Source organism: Melospiza melodia, chromosome 8 (assembly GCF_035770615.1).
Source record: "Melospiza melodia melodia isolate bMelMel2 chromosome 8, bMelMel2.pri, whole genome shotgun sequence".
Lineage (NCBI taxonomy): Eukaryota > Metazoa > Chordata > Aves > Passeriformes > Passerellidae > Melospiza > Melospiza melodia.
In genome coordinates, this window is record NC_086201.1 from 25707202 (window position 1) to 25731040 (window position 23839).

General features: G+C 39.1%; 1 protein-coding gene across 1 annotated transcript; it reads left to right on the top strand.

The window, feature by feature from the left end:
• Positions 1-19097, top strand: CPO (carboxypeptidase O). Its single transcript, XM_063161413.1, has 10 exons — positions 1-48; positions 9156-9280; positions 11712-11826; positions 12873-12974; positions 13787-13891; positions 14397-14507; positions 15609-15699; positions 16268-16470; positions 17418-17502; positions 18701-19097. The coding sequence occupies exons 1-10, from the start codon at positions 1-3 to the stop codon at positions 18967-18969; spliced, it is 1254 nt and encodes a 417-aa protein (XP_063017483.1). The 3' UTR covers positions 18970-19097.
• The last annotated feature ends 4742 nt before the right edge of the window (positions 19098-23839 follow it).

Sequence of the window (23839 nt, forward strand, 5' to 3'; positions counted from 1 at the left end):
ATGGACTCGTTTGACTTGGGCAAGATCCACTTTGAGGTCTTCTGTCAGGTACCATTGACCTCATTAGTCATCTCTGAGATTCTTCAAGGATATCATAAGCATTTTAACAGTTTCTCACAGTGGTTGAAGGGTCTGGAGCATTACTCCCCTTTCATGGGCATGCATACATAAATAACATGCACGCAAAAAATACGTTTACACTCTGTGATGCTGGCATTGCACAGAAAGCTCAGTGTGTCTGTCATTGCTGATAGAATGAAGGACAAAGGTTAATATGAACATGTTTTATAGCTGCAAAAGCTAATTACTTACTATACAGTGTGTATTGTTTGTGTTTAAGAAATCATATGCAAGCATATTCACATCTAATCATAAAGTATTTTAGTGCTTGTAACAGAACTCATTAAAAATAATCCTGGCTATTCTAGGACACGGTGCAGTAAGCTTGTTGTTTAACCATTAAGCCATAATGGAGACTTATGTGCTGTCCTTTACAGTTCTGCTAATAGGAATAATATAATACTAATTTATTTACCTACAAAGATAATTATTTTATTTAAAAATACAAGCCAGGTTTTTAATGTTACATGATATCTTTGTTAAAAAGGCCTAATTAAAACAAACAGTGAATAACTTTGATAGCTAAAGCTTTACAAGAAGTTTTGTATCTTCACAAAATAGAGGATTTTTGCCTAATTCTTGCCCACTCAGAACAACAACGCAGGATCAACACTTCGGCAAATTCTTTCCTCCTAGAGCAATAACTTTGAAATCATGCGATCTAATCATGTCATCACAAGGTATTCTTATAAAGCAAAGTTTTTAGGACTGAAGAAAGTGAGTTAAAAAAAACCAAACTTCTTTTCCTGACAGTTGATCCAAGCACATTAAAATCTTTAAGCAAACTGAATCTTTGATCAAACTGCAAGAACAATATTCTGCAGCCAGCCTTGTATGTGTGGACTTGGGGTGTAGAGATTTACCATTGCACCTGAAAACCACTGCTAATACTTCTTAAAGTTTAATTGCACGGTCCTTGTGCAGAATAATTTCCTGTAGGAATTATGTTTACATAAGGATTACAGGGTTTTGTGCACAACTCCTATAAACATGATCACCCTTAACCCCTAGATCAGAACCAAAAGAGTTTTCACTTTTGAGTAACACGTGGTAAATATCATCTTGAATTCAGACTGTATGTTACAGCTCACGATCCTTAAGCAGTGATATTCTGCTGTCTAAAGGATGAAGCAAAAATAACCATTCAGACCACCTATTGTTAAGGAAAGACAACTCAGTACTAACATTTTTCTTTCCTGGCTAAGGAAAATGAGGAAGTTGGTCTGCCAGGCTAATTAGACCAGTACAAATTTTGTCACCTTGGTGTCATCCATTTCAGTAAGGAGCTGCTTGCTGAATGGGTACTTGAAGCTCCTCTCTGATAGGAGAGCTGTCTAAAAGCTGCATCACAGGACTTGTGGAGAAAAGGCAGGTGTAATTTCCCACACTGACACAACACACTGGTTTTCATGGTTATGCTCAAATATGTGAGTATGCATGTACACAAATGCTGTACAATCTATTGAGACATCCTTGAAAGTGTTTGTAAATGTGTGTTTCTTGCAATTGCTAGATCATGTGTCAATAGTCAAATTAGTTCCACTAAGATAAAGCTTATGCATCCTGTGTCACTTGATGATCTGCAGGACATTTAAGTTGGCTTAACGGAACTAATTTTAAGGTTTACTAGTAATGTCATTCTAATCTAGTGTATGTTGGCTGGAATTCTTCCTGGTTTGTGATTATTTTAAAGTCTCAAATGTAAGGTTAATGGGGTGTTTTCACTGTAATAGCTGAGACAGAGAGCAAGAAAATATCAGTAAGATGACTAGAACAAAATTGTTGTAAGCGTAGTTTACAGTATATTCCCATTTATCCTAAGATTGTTGCTGGAAGTAATGAGGTTTGAGAACACTTACCACTGTCAAATCACAATGGAGTCCAAAGACTTTCAATAAAACCTTTCTAAAACAGAGCGGTGGAAGCTGAGGGCTTGGAATACTGAGGGGAACAATGATTCACATTGCAGACCACACAACATATTGCTGAATATATAAATGCTACAGAAAAAGACAGTACCTATAGAGCATCCTATCTCCTCTGAAAAGACAATGGAAAACAGAACTGTCAATTCATTGTGAAATTACAGTGATAAGCAGAGGATATTTTAGTAAAACAGATGAATTATCTACCCCCCTCTTCAGGGGAACACAAGTCTAGGATTTAAAGCACATTAGTCTGCTACAGTTTTGACCCCACTGAGTGAGGATTCTGCTTTGGACACAAACAGTGAGTTTTCTGCAGCAATGAGAGAGAAAAAAAAATAAATGGAGCACGATTTTCTCTGAATCCCAATAATGATTTAAAATACGTTGATCGTGTTGAATTCTATCTAGTTTAGTTAGGTTTTTGGCTTCAGTGTGGGATTTAGCTGTGAAGTGGGAAAGCTTAACATGAAGAACTGATGTTTGCAGAGACATGCGTGTGTACATTTTGTCGTCTTTTTAACAAGCTCTTTGTCCTTGAAAGTAACATGCAGCTCACTAGGAAATCTGGGTGCAGGAAGCTACCAGGATCAAACTCCCTGCTATATGATAGTTGTTTAAAACATGTGGTGTGCTTCAGTATGCAATCTTTAAACAAAACAGTTCTAGCTTGTGGCTGCTGCTACACAGACTGTATGCAGATAAGTCACAAATAGCTGAGCATATGTGTGGTGCAAGGTTAAAACAATAACAAGCAGGTCGAATCATTCAAACACTGGAAATCACTTTGACTCCAGGCCAAAAGCTTAGCTGGAGATGATATCAGTATGGGATAAAAAGAGGATAAACTAACAGGCTTAGCAGCCAGCTTGTTGGAGTCAGCATATAGTATCTATACTTCCAGCAGTAGAGCAGATGGTCATATATTTTTAAGGAAGCACCAGACAGGGAGTCAGGAGATCTGAATTCTATTCCTGGCTCTGCAGCAATGTTCCTATGTCACCTTGGGGAGTCAGTTTTTTCCCCCTTTGTTCTTAATCTTTTAAGTAGTGGAAATAATATTTGCTTGTCTAACAGGGCAGTTGAGAGGCTAAACTGATGCTAAAAACATATGCTCTGAAGCTCTGAGAAGAATGTATAGAAGATGTACAAAGCAAACTTGTTTGGAAAAAAGGACATGACATGGTTTCATGTGGCATGTTTGTACAACATATTTATGCCCTTCCTCTCCCCAGAATGTCCCATGCCTTTTTGCCCACTATTTTCAAGGAGGGAATAAATAGATTAACCTGCCTCCCATATTTGCTAGAAAGATAAGCAGCTGCCAGTAAGAACCTGACCAAAAGACAGACTTTATTACTGAGAGACACATTGCCCTCTATCCCCAAGAGGGCAATAGACTTGTTGAAGTTTATGGTTCATCCCAAGATATTTTTTTGCATTGGTGGCAGAATAACATCTCTAATGGCTTTTATTCTGAATTCAGAAGTGCTGCTTGCCAGCTGAACGCATGTAGAAAATGAAGTATTGTCTTTTACAAACAAATCTTCTGTTGAAATCCCCCAAATAAGTCCATTTCTTAAATCACAGAAATGTCCATAATTATTTGCACAGGACTTTCATCTAAACCCTATTAAAATCAACTAGACTTCAAAAGAATCCAAATCAAAGACCTAGCAAGCAACTGTCATTTCTTCTGAATTCTATATTCATTAAGCAAAATGACTCTATCTCTCCATCTCTGTCTATCTGTCTGCCTATCTATCTTCATAACTATTAGGCATCATAGGAGTGATGTTCTCACCACAGAATAAATAGCTTTGGCTTTCAACATGAAGGCAGAAACTTTGGGCTAGAGTTGAATTTTAGCACTTATCATCATTTGCTCCATTTCTCTTTATGCTTTCATTTATTTCCCCCCTAGATTCTGAGTCCCTGCCAAGGGAGTGAACCCCAAGTCTATCAAAAGGGCACCGACAACACTACAGAAGTCTTAAAATCATTAGACTGCCTCATAGCAGTGGTGGAGACAAAGGAAACAAAGCAAAGGTTATCTGTCCTGAGTGTTAATATGAACTTCCAACATGAATTTATTTTGCTGACTCCTCACAAATGAAGCTGCATCTAATCCTGTAAACTTGACTTCCTTCAGCTCTTCTGGAAGTCCTTGTGGGCTGGATATCTACATGGAGAGAATACTCAGCCTTTTCAGGCCCAGGCTGCTTAGAAGGTTGCAATAAAACAGAAAGGGTCTGGTGTGATTTATGAAGAAGAGCATATTCTTCTCTTGCCTGCAGCCTGGTTTCGTGAAAAAACACTTTTGAGCTAAGCTGTTCCTCTTTTACACTGGGACCATTCTGCTGCTTGTTTCTTTGATAACAGCCTTTGTAAAAATGTAAGAGGACTTTATACTTTGATGAGAAGAATCAATAAATATCCCACAGGTACAGCATGGTATTGTGTCCATTATGTATGTACACAAACTGACTTATTGGAGTCTCTGCATCCCAAATCCATGCAGTTTTCTTCATCAAATCACCACAAGATAGTTTTCATCCAAGAGAGAGGAAAAGGGAAACAATTTCTTTCTGAAGAGCTGTGCTATATGTCTAACTACATTCTACAAATATTAACACGTGCCATAAACAAGAAATTAAATATTTCAGATAGTAACCAGGACACTTTTTAAAAGTTTATAACAAAAACACATTTTATGACAGTGTAGAGTTGTAAGTCTGTGGCTAGAGACTGATCTGGGCCAACTGAGAGTGGTTTAGATGAGGCTCTGATGTCCCAATATTTCCTTTTATGGAGCATTAGTTGCTCTTTCAGATCCTAAGTTAGGTAAGTGATAGAACTGCACTTAAGAGGTCACAGAAGTGTTCCATAAAGGCACAAACACAAAAACAAAGAGAGTAAGGATAGAGCTTGTTTTACTACCTGTTCTTCCCTATCTCTATGATTGCTATAAGCTAACCATCATGATTTGCTGTAGATCTTGCAGGTAACACTTTCTCTAAATTCTACCAAGTCTGTCACAGAACATTTTCAAAGATAGAAAGGTGACATGAAGAAAAATGTTCTTAGTTCTTAGAATTGTTTTTGTGTTTTGGGGTGTGGAAGAGATTTTTAAGAATTAAGAAAAAGTAGAACTTTTTACAAATGAAGTTAATGATTCATCTAGAACTATTTACAAGTAAAGCTAATGATTCATAAAGGGCAGGTTGCCACCCAGGATAAGTCTAGTTGTATATTATAATTATATAAATTATGTGTTCAGTCCAGATCTATCTTCCTCCTTTTTAGGCTGCACTGTCTAGTGCTGGGTTCTTTGCACAAAGATGTGGCTTTCTCTTGGGATCATCTTTTCACTGGGGATACTAATTCCTGGAAAATTCAGCTTGAAATTGCAATATGACAGGTGAGTGTGAACAGGTTTCATGAAGAATTGTGAATGCAGTGGAAGTCCCAGAAACTGTGTAAGAATAATAATAACAATTATGAGCTGGAAAACTGGACACAGGGTTACTAAGCTGTAAGCTTGGTAAGAGTGGGAAAGAAAACATGAAGATGGGAAATGAAGAATGAGTGAATCTAATCCAAGCCAAAAGAGACATAGCTACAGCTGTAGGAGCCACAGAATGGCCTTCAAATGCATCTCAGGATGCCCTGTTTCCATTAGCTGAAATGCCTTTGGCTTAGCCTCTTTCATAATGGACTTTGAAACCAGATGCTGCAGGAGCAAAATGCCTTTTCTGAGTATAAAGCAAGGGGTATGACTGAGCAAAATTGTATCTATTAATAAAAAAAAGACAGATTAGGTTATATGAAAAAGCTAATGATGACCTGTTGGAAATCTCTAACAAGTACAAAGAAAAAAAAGTTAAGGGAGTTATTCCAGACAACCTTCACTCCAAGGTGTTCAGATAATGAGATTATCACATTTTTTTATTATTGATTAATGTTTTGAAAAGTATGAAATCTCTAGTTATGTTTTATTTTCCCTTCTCAGTTGCAGTTCAGAAAATGAGTCATGTAAAATTATTCTGTTTGCCTATCTAAACTGTTTTGGTTTCATTCACCCTCAGCTTTCAAGGAGCTAGGTAGCAGCCATTGTGGCAGCTGGGATTTGCAGGGTGGGCGTGAGCATAATAACGTGGAGGCCACCTATTTCCATATAAGTTTATACATGGAATTTTCTAAAGCAAACAGAGAAAGTAGTCTGGTGCTGAAGGTCTCTAGATGAATTATATTCCTAGAATATAGTCATGAAAAGAACAGAAAATCAAGCAATACCTACAGCAAGTAAGTACCCTCATAGTGTACCCATTCAGCAGCTCTCCTGGAAAATCTCCTAGCAGAGCATACAGAGTCACTACTTCAAATGTATTATTCCCTTGGATAATATTTAGTCTTTAGATTTGTATCAGAGATGCAGTTAGAGCCTGATTACAGTGAATAGAATTCAGCAGATCCCTGGTAATGTATTTTTCATTTTTGTTTCTAATTATTGTCCAGAATTGAACCTGTCTAGTACTTGCATGGAATTTAAAAACAGCTACTGAATAGTCTGTGTCACTTTGGGTGGGCAGCACCTGCACAAAGACCAAATTATTAGTAAAGCCCATTTTCATTGTCCTCTGCTCTGTTTAACAATGAAATGAAATATTCAATCTATGAGCATCTCTTGTGCTGAGAACAGTCCTTTAATTTGTTAAGCAAGCTTAGCTGTAGAATTTTAAAAACTGTAGTTCTCATGGGGTCACATGGGCTGACTTTGCACTTCTCCACTGAGAAATGTAGTCCATAATCATAAACAAATGTATGCTTTCTAATCTTAATTTACTATTAAACATAGTTTGTCTCCACGCTGGCTATTGTGAAAGGTTTATCAGTAAATAAGAGCTGGCCATCTGGCAGCAATCTGAGTGTCTGGAATTTCTCTGATTTGGTGTAATTAAGACATAATGTCAATGAGGATAGAAAGATATTACAGGATATTGTTTCCCTTCCTGATAGACAAAGAACATAGCAAGCCTAGGCATTTAGAGAGAATAAACTCTGAACTGCAGCTGAGATGTTTATTCTGCTAGCAAAGATGTTTATCCTGCATCTACAAGGTTTATTAAAGACATCATGACTGTTGTACCAATCTGTACAACATGACTGTTGCACCATTCCTGTGAGCAATACAAGTGCAATCATTTTCCCCCACAGATATGGGGCTATTGGCATCTCATAGTTAAAACATAGTAAACTCCTGTTTTAACTATCAAGTTCTTACTCAGAAAAGGTGATATGTTCAAGAGAGATGTAAAAAAACGACAAATTCCTCTATTTCTCTGGGGATAAAGTGAATGAATAGTGAATTCTGTTTGTATGTATATTAGGCTGATAATTGTACATTCCTGCGTGGAAGCACAAAAGATGGCAGTTGCAGTTCAGATGGTGAGAACATATTATGTTGATGACTATAATGACCATGGTTTGCTTTTGCAACAAGAATTTCTGCTACAAAAGCTTTAAAATGTAAAATGTTCATTTTTTATACTTGTCTGGTAAAGACTCCATTGAAGTCACTTCAAGAGACTGTGAAGCAGTCTGTGGCTGCTAGCAAATAGGAAAGTTTCTAGTATTCCCCATTCTATTCTGTTCTCATCAGTAGTGGATAACTGGTCTCCCACCTTTGAGTAATCCATGCAGTCATCAACATCCACTCCTCACTCTGAAACCCTTTCACTAGAAACATCACACTTACTGTCTATCCTGGAAATCTGATCTGAAGGAACACTGAAAAAAATTACAAAAAACCGTTTCAAGGGCATTTTTAACAGAACATACTGATTTGCTTTTTCTGCATTTTCCCATCCATTTTAATTTGTTCTTTGTAAACTTTCAATGTTTTCATCAGATTAAGCCTGTAGTAGATGAAAGTTTCACAGGATCTCATGAAAACATAGACACTGGATTCTGTGAGTCTTCTCTAGAAATATAAAATGATAAATTCTGTACTAGAAATTTTTTACTTCTTGTGAATTGACTAAGAATATGCAGTTCTGGAGACAACAATATTTGCTATTCTGGAATAAATTGGCTATTCTCATGAAAAGCAGTTTGTAGACATCTCAAGTTCTTATCAATGTTCATTTATCATGACTATCAAAAGTTTTTGCATGCTGAAATAGACTGGCCAAGCACAAAGTTAATCTGGAATAATTAAATAAAACCTGAATGTGAGGGGAAAAAAGTGACATCTTATGAAATAAACAGTTTATCATGTATTACCAATGCCCTTATTCTGGCCCTGGTTCTGCAAAGGCAGAAACACACATGAGGGCTCATGCAAGCAGTTGACTTCTGCAAAGCTGGGATGGTGAATAAAGCACTGCCACTGGCAAGGAAGCAGAGTGGCTGATGCTCTATCAACAGAAAAGTCACATCACTTAGTCCTGTTTGCAGCCAAAACATTCCACAAATTCATAATTTAGAGTTTTGTTAAAAGTTTAACAGCACTGTTACATGCTCTATCTTCCTTCTACATAACAAAATATGTTCTTTTGACTACTGAAATAATGGATACTTTAACAGACCTTAAAATTTATCTTGTTTCTCTACTGAATTTCCAGGGATCAGGTTTTGCATATTGTACCAGAAACAATTCAGCAAGTCCACCATCTTCAACTTCTTTGCAGTACTTTCATGGTAAGTAAAAATAACTACATGTGCCTAACAAGCAGAGTGGAGTCTTGGGCTGTAAAACAGATACACATGTAGCTCTTGATAGGAGTTAAGGTTAAAGTAAACTAGAAAAAGTTTTATTTAACTTTGTTTTTTAATGTAGTGTGGAAATGCCCTTCTATTACCTGAAGGAATTTAGATGAAAATGTTCATTTCTTTGCATGGCTGTGTGAAAATGCTGCTCTTTATCAGTGGTGCCTGAGTCAATAAAAGCACTAAGCCTGTGCTGTGTGCTCTATGAACAGATGACTGGAGAGTTACCAGGACAATTTGAAGGAAATCTTCTTTCATTTATCGATATGCAACTACTCTAATATAGTTCTCATTCTGAAAACAGAGCTTCATTTGTGCATTTCTTTCTTCTGTGCACAGCTGGACTTGTGGAAACCCCTGCTGCCTGAAGACATCAGGGCTGGGGAAGACCTCCACATAAGAGTCCCAGCCCCTCTGGTGCAGGAGGTGAAAGAGAGCTTAGCTCAGCATATGATCTCTTACAGGTACAATCTCCAATACCTTGGTGGGGAAGGCTGGCTCTGATAATCTTCCTTGCTATCAGAACAGGACCAAGCCCTATCTGATAAACAGTCAGATAGTACTGGCAATAGGACCCAACCTCTGTTCCAAATGCCTCCAACTTACCTTGACCAGCCAAACACAGAGATATTGTATCAACCTTTAAAAACCCATTCCCCTCTTCCCTATGTCTTGTTTCCTGCTGTGGCCTTCTTAGCGGTCACTGAGAGGATGGCACTTGAATTTATGACTCAGTTTTTTAGTCTGAACTCAAGGGGCCAAACTTGGTGTAACCACTACTTACGAGAGCATGCTTTGCTCTTGGAAAGCACGGATATCTGAATGGAGGGTCCTTCCACTTCTGGAGAGCCCAAAGGTTTAATTGGTGTCACTGCAGCAAAACAGCCTCTAGCTCTCCTTTCCCCTTTTCTGTCTCTTGTTACTCCTCTGGTTTGGAGAAGAAATCTTGCAAAGTGGATATACAGCCACTTCCTTCAAAAGGTTTTTTTTCTACCCCTATCCCCTTCACCAGGCTGGTGAGAATTTCCTGGCACCATCCAGCCAAAGAGACACACCCCAGCTTGGGACAAAGATCCCAGTGGCAGGGGGGCACTATGCACACAACTGGGAGCCACAACCTGCAAATGTCCCACAATGTCTTATCACACTTATGCAGTCACATCTTCCCTTACAACCAGAAGATCTAATCCAGATACAAACAATGTTTATAAAGGAAAATAGGATTAAATAAGAGCTATTCCTCACACAGTCCTGTTCCCTTTTGGAACTGACTTTTTCAGGTAACCAGTAGCTAATTTAATTTAGCCGTGTTTAATATAAATAACCCTGTAGTCATTCAGGGCTGATGACAAATGGCCTATGGACATACACTGACATTTACCAATCAAAGATGAGTTTAAGGAGGATTGGTGTCACTTCAAAGCTGTTTTGAGTTAAAGCTGATCTTGACATCCTGCATCTTGCCTGACAAGTTCCTTCAGTGTGATGCCCTGACAACCAGAGATGAAGAGATACAAGGCTGCAGCCAGTACAAATTATCTAGCATGAGGTTTAGATATTCAGTACTTGGACAACACTCCAGAAGATATTTAACCACTTTTTTATGTCAAGACTCTTCATTTTTTAATGGTTTCAACTGATTCTAGTGGAAATTTAAATACTAAAGTGAAATTAGCATCTCAACTTTGTTTTCCCTTGGCCAGAACTGTATCTACCTTACATAGAGTTCTAAAGAAAGAGGAGTAATTATTAGTCATGACAAAAATTTTGGGTGTGTACTGCAAAGAGGCTGAGATGAATACAACAATAACAGAGTCAAAGTCCCTATGACAAATTCAAAGCAGGAACCACCCTTTAGAAGGCAGCTGGCATGCAGGGAAGGTAACATTGCAGTCAGGTATATAATGATAGAGACATAAATGACAAACTATAATAAGGACATCAATATTCCAACTGTGTCAGACTCCGTGGTTTGAATTCTCCAGAGCACTGATAACGTATTTTGTGTGTGTGGTTTCACTTCATGGAAATTTTCACTGCCTGAATTTTAGTTTGAAGTTCAGATGTGAATAAACATCAAAGCTCAGACTGAAAGTTAAAAAAGTTTCTTACATGTGGTTCCCAGAAATGCTTATAAGTGCCACAGTCAGCAGAAAAGCCTGTTAGCCCTTCCAGCACGTGAGATGAACAGCATTAGAGCTACCTTTGCAATTGTCTTATCACAAGGGTTTACAATGAGCACAGATTTGCAGCAGTTACAAGGGGCTGATTGCAGTGAGAAAGAACAGCCTCTCATCCAAACTCCACTGAAGCCAAGGAAAAGGTTTTATTGACTCCCTCAATCATGGAGTCATGCCTGTGTTTATACTAGTTTCTGAGCTATTTTTGTAGCTAAAAAGCAAAAAAAGCTATTTGAAGGAAATAAGGAGTTCTGATTTTTGCAAACTGCAATGAATATTTCTGTGAAATCTTTGCAAATTCAAAATGCCTCAATTAAATACAATCTGTAAGATCAATCAATCTCAATAAGATCTAATCTTAAATTTTTCTCTTTTGCTTCCTTTTCCCAAAGGTGGTATTTTTGGAATTTCACTCAAAAATAGAAGAGGTGAAGAAAATAAAATCTTGAACTTTTTTTCTTGATAGAAAATTGAAACTTAAAAAAAATCTGGTAAAAATTATTATTGTTGAAACCCTGTGAAAATCTCAGTACTTTGAACTTTGCTTTACATGAAAGTAACTATAATGCTGATGGTGGTGATCTTTCCAGGCAAATCACAACAGAAGAGTTAAATCCTTTTCTTTGCTGATGTAAGCAATGAATTCACCATGACAGTTCTGCAGCAAGTGTTTGTAATTGTTCTCTCTTCTATCTTCTCTTTCTCCGTCCTTCAGAGTCTTAATACCTGATGTGCAGAAACTTGTGGATCAGAGCATGCCAAGGGAGAAGAGCAGCCACAGAGAGGTCTCAGGAGGTTATGTCTACACTGAATACCATCCAATGGAAGAGGTAAAGAAAAACCTAAGTCTGCTTCTATACTTTGTTGTTTTCTGTTCTGTAAATGCCACAGAAGGCAATTCTGTGTTTGCAGAAAGCTCAGCTAAAGTCACTGCGCCTCTTTCTGACTTTCTTCTTTAAAGAATCAGTCCTTACTCTTTGACTAGAATCTTAGCCTGGTTGAATTGAATATGGATTTGCCATTGATTTTTATTAAACCTGCAGTTCTTCACTGAACAAAATATAATGCTCTGTGTGAAGCCACTGCACTGTTTTACAGATCATATTCTGTTTTTCATTTGGCTGGTTTGCTACTTTTCTACCCTGTCATTCTTTATTATTTAGTATTAATTTGTTTAAGTCCCAGATAGTTTGGTGCTGAGGCAATTGTGAAGTGCAATGACTATTGTGGTGTCTGGAAACCCAGTGGGGAAGAAGAGGTGAACAGTGGGAGATGTGTAGAAAGAAGTAATTTAAGGGCAGGGTTTTGACACTTCAGGAGAAAACAATGCCTTAGGGGTGGGCAGTGATGACTCTTTGATGCCATGTTTCACACACCAGTTGGCAAACCTGGACAAAAGCAGCATGTGGTAGCAATTCTTTCTCGTACCTGCATAATAAAAATGAGAGAACAAAGTCAACCCTCATGTAGGTTTTGCTTGAGCTACCCATTGAGGATGACTACTGCTGACTCAGGTGTGGAAAATCAGTGCTGATAGGGGAGAGACTGTAACACTGTTTTGAAGAGTTGATGGTGTGGCTTCATGTCTGGTGAGCTCACCAGGAGGATGCCAAATAGGATGGGCAAGTTGAATGACATCCAGCATGGAGTATCTGTGTCACATGGCAGCAATGTTCCCTTCTAACACCCAGTGACACACAGCCATGCACAGAGGCATGTGAAACCCCTGCCATGCCTGTAAGTGACATCACAGACTGAAATAAACTCTGAGGAAATCGTTGCTTGTCTAAACAAAAGAAAATGCTTTAATCTGGAAATGGAAGTGGGAAAGAAAAGGAAACCAACTTTGGACAAGGATTCTTTGCAACTATTTCAGATTTATCAATGGATGACTCAGATCCAGAAGAACAACAGTGAGCTGGTGACTCAGCACATCCTGGGGAAGACATTTGAGAATCGAACAATGTATTACCTACAGGTAAGGGAGGAAATTTCCTTAATAATAAAACATGTCTTAACAAAAAAAGAAAAGTGCTCAGGAGAAGACAGGATTCAGATGTTTCCTAAGATAGCATTCATCCCAATCCACTGAAATAACAGGAGATGGTTTTACTCCTCTACATTATGGTAAGATTTGCCATCTTTCACAGACACTATCATTATGAGCTTGCTATTGCTATTATGTACTGAAAACAACAAATTTAACTGAAGCCTTGTTTAGAAATACAAATCAAACTGAAACTAGCTTGGCAGCAGCTGTGTGGATAAAGACTTTTAGTTTGTTATTTTTATTACTTTTTACAGCAGATAGCCTGCTAGCAGAATTCCATGACATTTTTATTGGACACACTAGCAAAAAACAGTCTTAATATCTGGGTTAGTTATTGCCTAATCTGTTCCTATCACTGAGTAGTATTAGACACCTTGCCTTTTTGTTACTCCCCTTCTAAAAACAAAAAATTTAAAAATCTTCAACTAAGAGCAACCACTCCTGTGAACGATGAATACAACTGGAAAAGGAAAAAAAGAAACTGTTCTATTAACTGTTCTATTGACACTTCTGCTCAACAGACACTTTAAAACTCATGCCTTGTAATACTATGAAGATGGGGTTATAAGGAAAAAGAGCTTGTCATAAAAATGTCTGTAATAATAATAATAATAACAATAATAATAATAATCTCAGACGGCTCAAGCATATCATGGCACATCTTTTACTTTCTTGTATTACATTAAGCTACTTTATTGTAATGTAACAGTTTTTAAATGGTCACATTTATATTCTTTTAGATCAGCCAACCATCAAATAAAACCAAAAAGATAATTTGGATGGACTGTGGGATTCATGCCAGAGAATGGATCTCTCCAGCCTTCTGTCAGTGGTTTGTGAAAGAAGTGAGTCCTTACTCTTCCATTTAGATAATAACCAAACCATATCACTTTGGATGCTTCAGTTATATTTTCTATTGTGGTGCCAAGTATTATGCTTTTCTCTTAAAATACAATTTGCAAAATTAGTGTATAGTGCAGATATCTGTGAAGACTAAAATCCAAATCACAGTTTGAGATATGGGACAATATTAATTAGTGCACCAGTTCTTCCACCTGAATGTTTCCAAAGCTTCCCAAAACTTGGTATCAAGCTCTCCTTTTCTCACAATGGCTGTTAGATCAAGCCTCTCTCTATCAAAAAGTCACAGTCCTCCTGAAATAAAGAAATCCTAATCTATGATATAGCAATGTTCCATGTGTATAGAAAAAGTACCTGGGGATCAGGTAGATGTTGGGTACCATGGTGATATCCAGGAGTGAGTAATCACCTGATGATCGTTCTAAACTCACTCTTTGCAGTGATTACCACCAAATTCTCTGCTCAGTGCTCTTTATGTTTTCTTTTCAGATTCTTCAAAATTACAAAACTGACCCAAAGATAAGCAGATTTCTGCAGAATTTGGACTTCTATGTCTTGCCAGTCCTCAATATTGATGGCTACATCTATTCCTGGGAAAAAGTAAGTAGTGAAAATCCAGGAACTAGACTGAAAGTTAGATGTGCCCAGCATGTTTTGTTACTTTTAGATAGGGCCATAGCAATTATACTTAAACAGAAAACATTGATACTCACATAAATCCTCTCATGGCAGAGAGATTGTGTTTCTTCTGGCAGATCAGTGATCACTTGAAATGAGCTAAGTATTGCTAGCAAACATCACAAGACGTGGGAAGACAAAACCACAAGATCAATTATTTTTAGGTTTCTGGGGATGGGATTACTTCTTTGATAACAGCTCAAGGCTTGGTTGATGGACCTAAGTATGTCTGGAAGAGTTATTCATTCTTCGTAAAAGATGTCAAGTAGCAGATGGGTCTTAGAACCTTTGCATGGCACAGGAGGAGAATTGGTCAAACATCAGGCTATTCAGTTATGAAAGAGGTGTGCCCTCCCAAATAATATCCTGATATGGAGAATAATGCAAAATGTTGGTCTTCAGCCACTCTCACCATGCTTTTAGGCCCCTGTGCCCAGCTGAAGCACCTTTTAATGCAGGACCTTGGATGGCCCATGGCTACCACCATGTGGATTGGGCTGTCTCCCACCTTGCTCCCTGGCAGGTGTAGGGCACAGCAAACACTGCACTTGGATGCACAGCTAATTCAGCTGGGAAGCTCATGCAGGTAGTGCAGTGCACAGAACCTGTATAGCTGGGAGTTTAGCAGGGAACCAGGGAGCAGTAGCAAGATTAGCTGATAAAAAATAATTTATCTTCCTGAATCTGAAACATACTCTCTTATCCCTCACAATGCCTTGCTTAGCAGTGTCTCACTGCACAGAAGCAGTTGAGTACTACAGGAAAAGCATACTTTAAAAAAAAAAAAGGTCAAGAGGCTTATTTCAGGGTGCACACAGGTTTGTGGCTAATGACAGCCTGGCTGTAGTCAATGAATTGTTCTGTCACTGAGCTTTATCACCCTTGCGCACAGAGTTTTACTCTTACAATACCAGGGTTAGTTAGAATGCAGAGGTCAAAAAAGAAAGGGGGATATTTACACCACAATCACTGCCATGTGGATCACTGAGTTTCTATTATGTAACAGAAGTTACTTTTCTTCAGGATCGTTTGTGGAGGAAAAGCCGTTCTCCATATGAGAATGGCACCTGCTATGGCACAGATCTGAACCGAAACTTCAATTCATCCTGGGGCAGTAAGTTTGAAGTATTTCAGATCATGAACACAAAAGTAAAGCATGAGTAATACCTAGTTTCTGAAGTAAAATGTAGTCCTATAAGAAAGGAATATTCACCTTGTTTTCATCAAGGCATATGCAAAAATAAAATCCTAGTTTGTCAAAATACTAACTCATTGACTTTCCACCAGTGAGCAGAAAATTTCTCTTATGTAACTATACCTCTAACTCACTGCAGGAGCAAGCATCAGCTCTAGGCAGGAATGTTAAGAATAAGTCACTTAACAGCCAGTATTTACATTTGCCATGAATTTCAAGGAGCCTCCAAAGCTTCCCTGGAATGTGGTTCACTGTGGTGGTGTCAGAGTGTTTTTGTTGCAGCCATCCTGTAAATGTGCAATAAATATTTTAGTCTTGCATCAAATTTTAGTTGCTACCTTCTAGTGTAATGCTAAAGTCCCACTGAACTGTCTAGTCCCCTGCCCACATAAACACATGCCTTAACACTCCAAGGTAAATTTCCCAGTTCCCTCTGAACTGATGTTCTATACTTCTCCATTGATTCAGTGTTTGTATTCCTCCCCAGGTGTTGGTGTATCCTTTAACTGCAGCAGTGATGTCTTCTGTGGATCTGGACCAGAATCAGAGCCTGAGACAAGAGCTGTGGCTCAGTTTATCAGAAACAAGAAGAGTGACATTTTGTGCTATTTAACAATTCACTCCTATGGACAGCTCATCCTCACCCCATATGGTTCCACAACTACACCTCCAAGTAACAATGAAGAACTGGTAGGGCAAAACATTTATCTTCTACCTTTGTAGAGAACAAGTACAGGCAGTAGCACGTGGTGCAATGTTACTTGCACTCTTGCCTTTTCTTCAGAGCAGCTGGGCTTGTTCAGGGACTTGGCTTGAACAGAGTTACTGCTTCTCTGTTTAGCATCAGTAAGGTTTATTTGCCTCAGAAATCCTAATTCTTCATCTTAAATCAGGAAAACTGAGCTACTACAGAGAGGGTTAATGCAGAGCAAGGAAAGTGGAGAAGAGCACCAACTATCACTGCATACAAGAATGAATTTGCACTTTAGGATGCCAGCACATTATACACATACAGTTATCATGATTGTGTCCAGAAAGGGTATTCCCAACATGCTCAGAAAAATGGGAGCAAAGTAAGTACCTATTTCTTGGTTATTTCTTCCCTCAGTTTCTGAGTGTTCTGATTTAAGTCCACTTATGTGTGTATTTATGAAGATTCTGGTAGATGAAGCACTAGTCCAAGAGCATGAGGGATTTGGGTTTGGGCTTCTTTTGAGTCATTGGAGAAGTCATTTATTTTGTCTATAGATCAGTTTCTAAGGATGGTGGGATACAGAGTCTATGGTAATAAAACAAGTAAGAGGTCAATCACTGCTGTAGTCAGTACCAGTGTGTTATATAGCATAGACTCTAAATTCTCCAAAATACAAGCTATAGCTTTACAATAAAGCAAATAGGATCTCTATCTAGTAGCAGAGTAATCTTTAAAATTTTAACACAATTTGCATTAAAAGAATCAAGAACAATTTGTTCAAATGTTTCTAATGGGTTCCCCTAAAGACCTGAAGTAATATCAAAACTTAAAGCCGATCATATGTAAATGTAAAGCTGAAAGAGACAAAAATTTTGGTCCACTCAAAATAATTGCCAAAGGTACTGCCACTGATGCCAAGGCTGTTCCTCTTTTGAATTTCCAGATGCAAGTTGCAAAGGAAGCAGCTGCTGCATTGACAGGAAAGTATGGGACCAGCTACAAAGTAGGATCAACTGCTTTAATTTTATGTAAGTTTTTTTGTTTCCCTTTGACTGCTGTGTGTTTCAAAGAATTGTGTCACATGCATCAGCAAGTACTGTTTTGCTGAATTTCTACTTTGAGTAATATTTAAGGGGCTGGTTTGGTGCAACATGTCAGCAGAAGTCATTTGAATACAAGATAACTCTAAGTTACAAAGCTGACTGCGGGAACGGACAAAGCATTGATCAGAAGCTAGCTCCTACATGGATTCCTCACAGATCCATCACAGGGGACAGAAGGAGATGGGTGATAGATCATCCTGACCCTGCTGAAGTCAGCAGCAAAACTCCTATTTGTCTTCACTGGAATCAAGCAAAAATTAAAATCCCAATCAGGTCTACAGTTACTTCATCAGACATTATCACATGGCAGCTGCTTACAGTGTGTGAAGTATATCAGTTTCAGCCCTGTTCCTAATAGACTGGATGGCCTCATCACAAACACATCATAGCTAATATGAGTTGACAGCCTTTACAAAGAGGATTGAGGGCCCTAGAGACTGCCTGGTAAACCCAATATTTTCCCAGTAAGCAATAAGTCATGCTAGTCAGTGAGAACAGTAAGCAGAACAGTAAGCAGTTGGCTCCAGAACCCATGTGGTTTGCATATTCCAGTGGCTGTCTCTGCCAGTCCCAGAGGCACAGACTGCATGAGCAATGCAGTGTAAGTGTAATGCAACTGGCCTGTGCCTAGGGCTGCATTTTGCCAGTGTTTGTACTTACACAGAATAGGTAAGAAAAACAATCCACAAGGAAGATGAACAGAGATATAGTGAGAAGCCAGAAGTTTTTCAAATTTGACCAAAATTATGCTTTTAAATATATATATATATAAATTCTAGTCAGTATCCATGTAGGAAATTAAATGCAAAAACAGATAAATGTCCAATCCACCTTGTACCCCACACTAGTCATAGTAAAATGCTAAAAACACAGAATCCCTGAAACTCATCTCTTGCTATTGGACAATGCCATCTTATGAAGAACAGTGTCACTTAAGAAACTCCATATACATTTAGTATAGCTAAGAATTACAGCACCTAGAAACTGTTCTCCGTGTCACAGTGATATATGGTTACTGCTTAGTTCAGGGATTCCGGTATAAACTTGTATTAACTCTAACAAGAAGTATTTTTAAAGAACCATGCTTAATACAAATATCTCCTCTCCACGTTTAAATTCACAGACAGTAACTCAGGCTCCTCTCGGGACTGGGCGCACACAATTGGCATTCCGCTCTCCTACACCTTTGAACTGAGAGACAACGGCACTCATGGATTTGTTCTCCCCGCTGACCAAATCCAGCCCACGTGCGAGGAGACTATGCTGGCTGTCACAACCATCATAGACTATGTTGATAAGAAATACTTCACAAATGGAGATGTGGTGCTGACCTCCAGCAGCTTGGGCCTGAGCCTTTGTCTCAGTATTGTACTTACATGGTCTGCTTTTTAAAAACAGCTCAGAGAACCCAGCAGGAGGCTCACATGAAAAATATAACGCCCCCTCAAAAATAAAAAGCTACATCAGCAAAGGAATTAAATGTCAAGTATTTCAATAAAGGCTCATCCCTTAAAATGAAAGGACTTGTGGTTTGATAGCTATGTTTTTGGGAAGAAGGAAAATATAAAAGAACTTGCAATTTCCCAAGCTTCACTTGCTGGTTCTGCTTAGTCTTTAAACCTTAAAACATTAACTCATGACAACTACCCATGGGGACAGAGCACTATTGCTCCCTGGTTCTTTGGAGCATGTTTTTAGGGGTTCATCTGGGCCTGTGCAGCCCTTCTGTCAGCCACAGTCCTGATCTATCACAGTATTCTTTACTGCCTAAACCTGCTGACTCTCGTGTGTTGCCGGCCTTAGCAGGATACCTGTGAGACTTTTAAGTCCACAAATCCCTGCAGAAAATTGGATGGCTTCCTTGTCCTCCACTTTCCTTCCCTAATCTACCACACTGGGATTCACTAGAAAATACATGGCCTCAAAAGCAGGGGAAAGGCCATGATCAGGAAACCATCTACAACAGTCTGAAGCAAGGTGAAGAGTTGAATTGGTGCAAGCATGTAGGGACAGAGAAGAGGTGTGGCTCTGTCACTTAGACAAGTCAGAGTACTAAAGATAGAAGGTGCCCAGATCCTCCAAAAATTTTGAAAGCAAAAGGGAAAAGAAAGATAAGGATGGGATGCTGTTCCTACAAAGCAGACCAGAGAAAATTGCTTTTGCATTTTCAGCTTCCAAAATTGACTGGTGGTGACAATTATCCTCCTTAATTTAGACTCCTAAGGGATTTCACTAAAGATTGTACATAAAGAAAGTCTATTTAAAAAGAGGTTTCTTTCTTACCAACCACCTTAGTCCTTTGGGGCTGACTGTACAGAAGGGGGTTCTGTTGTCTGCTCTCCATCATTTGGGAGAGCCTGCAACCTTCAGGGATTTGCCTGGGATCCTCATGCAAAACTCGAAGCTCCAGAAGTGGAATGCCAGAGGAAAGGAAATATTTCAGCCCATTGAGAAGGGATTCTCCAACTGAGCCAGTCAAAGGGGAATGCCAAGGTAAGAGCTTCTGTGTTGTTACAGCCAACACCAGAGGGTGCAGGGCATTCACTGAAATGGGGAAGGCCTATTTTAACCTGTACTCTGCTTTTGAATCCAGGAGTCCCACATTCCAGAAATATGTCCACCTGGCTTGGCTACTACAGATAACAGGTGGGGGTGTTTTGTCATGCTAGAAAATGAAGAATCCAGGGAATAGGGAAAAAAAAAAAAAAAAGAAACATATGATTTCCTTAGAAAATGTCAAGATTGCGCTTGAAAATTGAAAGTGTACTAACCAGAGATTTTTCAACAAAATATTTCCAGCTTTGGGGAACAGAATGCTGTCCAATTCTTTTCCAGTATTGCCAAGAGAAAAATGTGCATCACTTCACCATGGTACCATTTAAAAAAAAAAAAATACAACCTTGCAGTTATATTTCCAAAGCACATCCTATTGTCACTTTGTGTGTATTATCAGTTGACAAGTCTTACTCCTGTGTTCATCATGCACAGATTATTACCAATTGGTGTAACTAAATCTGCCTAACTCCTGCAGGTTCCCCAGAGCATTGTCCTTCCAGACCCACCACTCATTTACAGTAAGACCCATCTGTTCCTGGGCACTGGAGCAGGTGTCATTAATTAGCACCTCTCCCCGCAGAAGCTGCATTCCCTAAACTTCTGTTTAGTTTAGGATGTGACTTGTAAGTCTTTATATTTGTATATTCTGTCTTTGGAACTGTAAGAAACCAAACAAGTCCATCTGGCCCATGTCTGTGAGCCATCTTTAAGCAAGTGAGGCTTGACCATAAGTGTTCCATAGCCATTTGCTGGGGAGCTGCAGTGAAGCTCCCTGGTGCCACCAGCAGCAGATGGCAGTGCCCTCTGGGAAACAGTGCCCACGTGCTGACCTTGCCAAAGCCAACCCAAGCCTGGGTTGCCACAAAACACTTTCCAAACCTAGCCCATGATTACACTGCTAGAAAAATGCTGCCAGTCAGGGCTTCTTTTCTGGACTCAGATACATTGCACAGCTTCTATGCCTAGAGCCAGAGAGGAAGTGAGCTAGTTTTGCTGATTGTATCTTTTGATACAAATGCTTATCACTGAAAGATACAACCGCGTGTGTCCTAAAGATAACTAGCAGGCTTTTGTGGAATGGCTCTGTCCCTCACTCCTCTTGTAAGAACATCCATCAGGCATGGGAAGATACCCCTGAACATGCACTGAAGCAAGGGAATACAAAGGGATTTTACCTGCAGCATCACCAGCATTCAATAATTACAGAAGTGGAGGGGAAGCCTTTGCCAGAAAAAACCCAAAAATATATATATGTACTTGGCAATAATCATTACCTAAGAGAATGTCGGCTGACTATGCCTGGGTGTACAGCTCCTTGAATCTCTTAGCAATGGCTCACCCCCTTTGCACAGGGAAACCACAAATGAACCTTGTGTGGAAGCCGCACCTTGCCCCCAGTGCCACTGCAGAACAGACATCCCACAGGAATGCTCACAGCCCCTCTTAGGAACTATCATTGCACAAGCAAGGCACAATCACTAAAAGGCCAAAGCTGCAGCAAACTGATGTTTAAAATCTTACACGGGCTCTATATTTCACAAACCCTCCCAGTTTGCTGACTTCTCTGTGTATCTGTTGAGCTTGTACAAGAGTGACACACACGGCTGAAAAAAAAAAAATCACTGCACAGCTGGTATATTGTACCAACCGTGTTTTTCAAAGGAAAATTTTCAAGAAAAATGTAGTGTGGATGTCTCTGCTGAAACTCCCCTTACTTCATGAATCCTGGCTTTCTCTCTCCTGCATTCCTTTGTTGCCTTCTCTAGCCCTTGAGAGTTTTGCTTTATGATGAAGTATAGAAAGAGCTGCATTCTGGTTTCTTGTATATTAGCAGAAGCACAGCATTAGTCTACGGAGACTAAAGTGGGACTTTAGATTCACTCATGAAAACACATGCAAAACAAAAAGTTGCCATGAAAAACTAGAAAATCTGTGTATTCATTGTCATTTCTCCCCAGTGACTTTACCAAGATCCATGCTCCTTCCCTTTCTTTCTCACAGTTAAGCACCTGTATTGTGCCTACTTTATTATATAATCAGTACTGTGAAGGTTTAATTACTTTCAGTCATTCAGGTTATTAAAAAAGGGCATCCCAGTTATGAGCAATACTGTTCTATATTATTCTTGTTAACATTTTGTCTGTAGTACAAAAATAAAGATTGACAAAAGGACCATCAGTGATCTCATTCCATTTCACACAAGGAGCTCCTCTCTCTGCTAATTTTTCCTCCATGCTATGTTAATTTGATATAGTCCTCAGGCTCTAACAAGTTAGCAACACTGCCCTCATTAAGGAAAGTGAACATATCACAAGGGAACTATATTATTAAATGAATGTGTGTAGCCTCATTTCTTAGAGCATCACATGATAGAAGAGCAAAAACCTACAGTTTTGAGAGAATGGTAGAAAACACCTCTGGCAAATCACCTTTTGGGGAAGCATTTGCAATCCAGGTTGTTACTTCCTGATAAGCTGCTTATGTTCCAAATATCATTCTTTCATGCAGATTCTATTCCAAGCAAAAAACTCTCAGACTTAAATATCTTACACTGTGCATGAAAACTGGGAGGAGTCTTAACCAGAACAAACCTGCTCAGAAACACAAAGTTCCCAGACAATTTTCCAAACGTAGTCTGGGGGCCTACTTCAGACAGAAAGGTCAGGGTCTGATCGAAAATCAAAGTATACTGAGCTGGTTTGGGGTTCCCTTTAGCCAACAAGCTGTATGTGCACGTGGTCCTGAGAAGCTTTATCTCATTGCCTGTGTCCTCTTCTGGCTGGGTTTCCTTGACTGGGAATGTCTGGGATGTCCAGTTGTATCATACACAAAAACAACAGCAGAGCCCATTGCTTTATTGAGACATGCTGTTTTAATTTTTTAATTTGCTTCCTCATAAATGGCTGGCCAAGGCTGCTTTGTTCTCATTACCACTAAGCTGAGAGGGGACAAATAATAAGATAAAATTACCAGGGGTTATGATTGGGCATCAGGATTAGTAAACTTGGGTACTCTTAATGAAGATGTTGTCTAGAACGCATTTTATATTTCTTGTATCTGTCTCCCAACAAATATTTATGATCCTTGTTGGTATAAAATATAAAGGAATAATTTGATAACAACCTGTCACCACTTGCTTCTGCCTGCCAAATCTCACAGGGTGTGTTTATGTGCATGGTAGGCATTCATAAAACCCACTTACATTCTGCAAGCTGGCAAATAATATGAGTGCACTATTCAGAAGTGGCCAGCAGAAAGAGTAAGTTCAATGTCATCATCACACCTTTCAATCACCTCAGTACTCTGACCTAAGGCACATCCCATCACAGTTGCACTCTGCTGTGTGGGAATGCCTCAAATATAGGCAATGTAATTTAGGGAGAGGTGATTAAGATTGCATAGAATCAACTGCAAAGGAAAATCCCTAGAGGAGGGATAGCATTTGTGGAAATGTTGGATATTTATTGTGATGACCAAGATGTAAGTACAATGGCTTTAGCTGCGGGAATGAGGAAATGGATAGGTCACAGACAGACTAATCATGCCATTTTCCTAGCTTCAGCTTCCCCTGCATTAGTGTCTAGAAAAGACAGTCCTTGTTCTTAAAGTGCAAACTCTTCCTGTTCTCAAACACCCATACAGCTTTACCTGGGAGAGTTCTGAGGAGGAAAAGGATTACTGATGTTACTTATCTCTGATTAGTGAG

Bases quoted from the DNA above. Each gene is read 5' to 3' on its own strand.
- CPO (XM_063161413.1), top strand. From the start codon at position 1: ATGGACTCGTTTGACTTGGGCAAGATCCACTTTGAGGTCTTCTGTCAG. The intron at 13,892-14,396 runs GTGAGTCCTTAC...TTTTCTTTTCAG, and splicing joins GTCAGTGGTTTGTGAAAGAA to ATTCTTCAAAATTACAAAAC. The intron at 14,508-15,608 runs GTAAGTAGTGAA...ACTTTTCTTCAG, and splicing joins ACATCTATTCCTGGGAAAAA to GATCGTTTGTGGAGGAAAAG.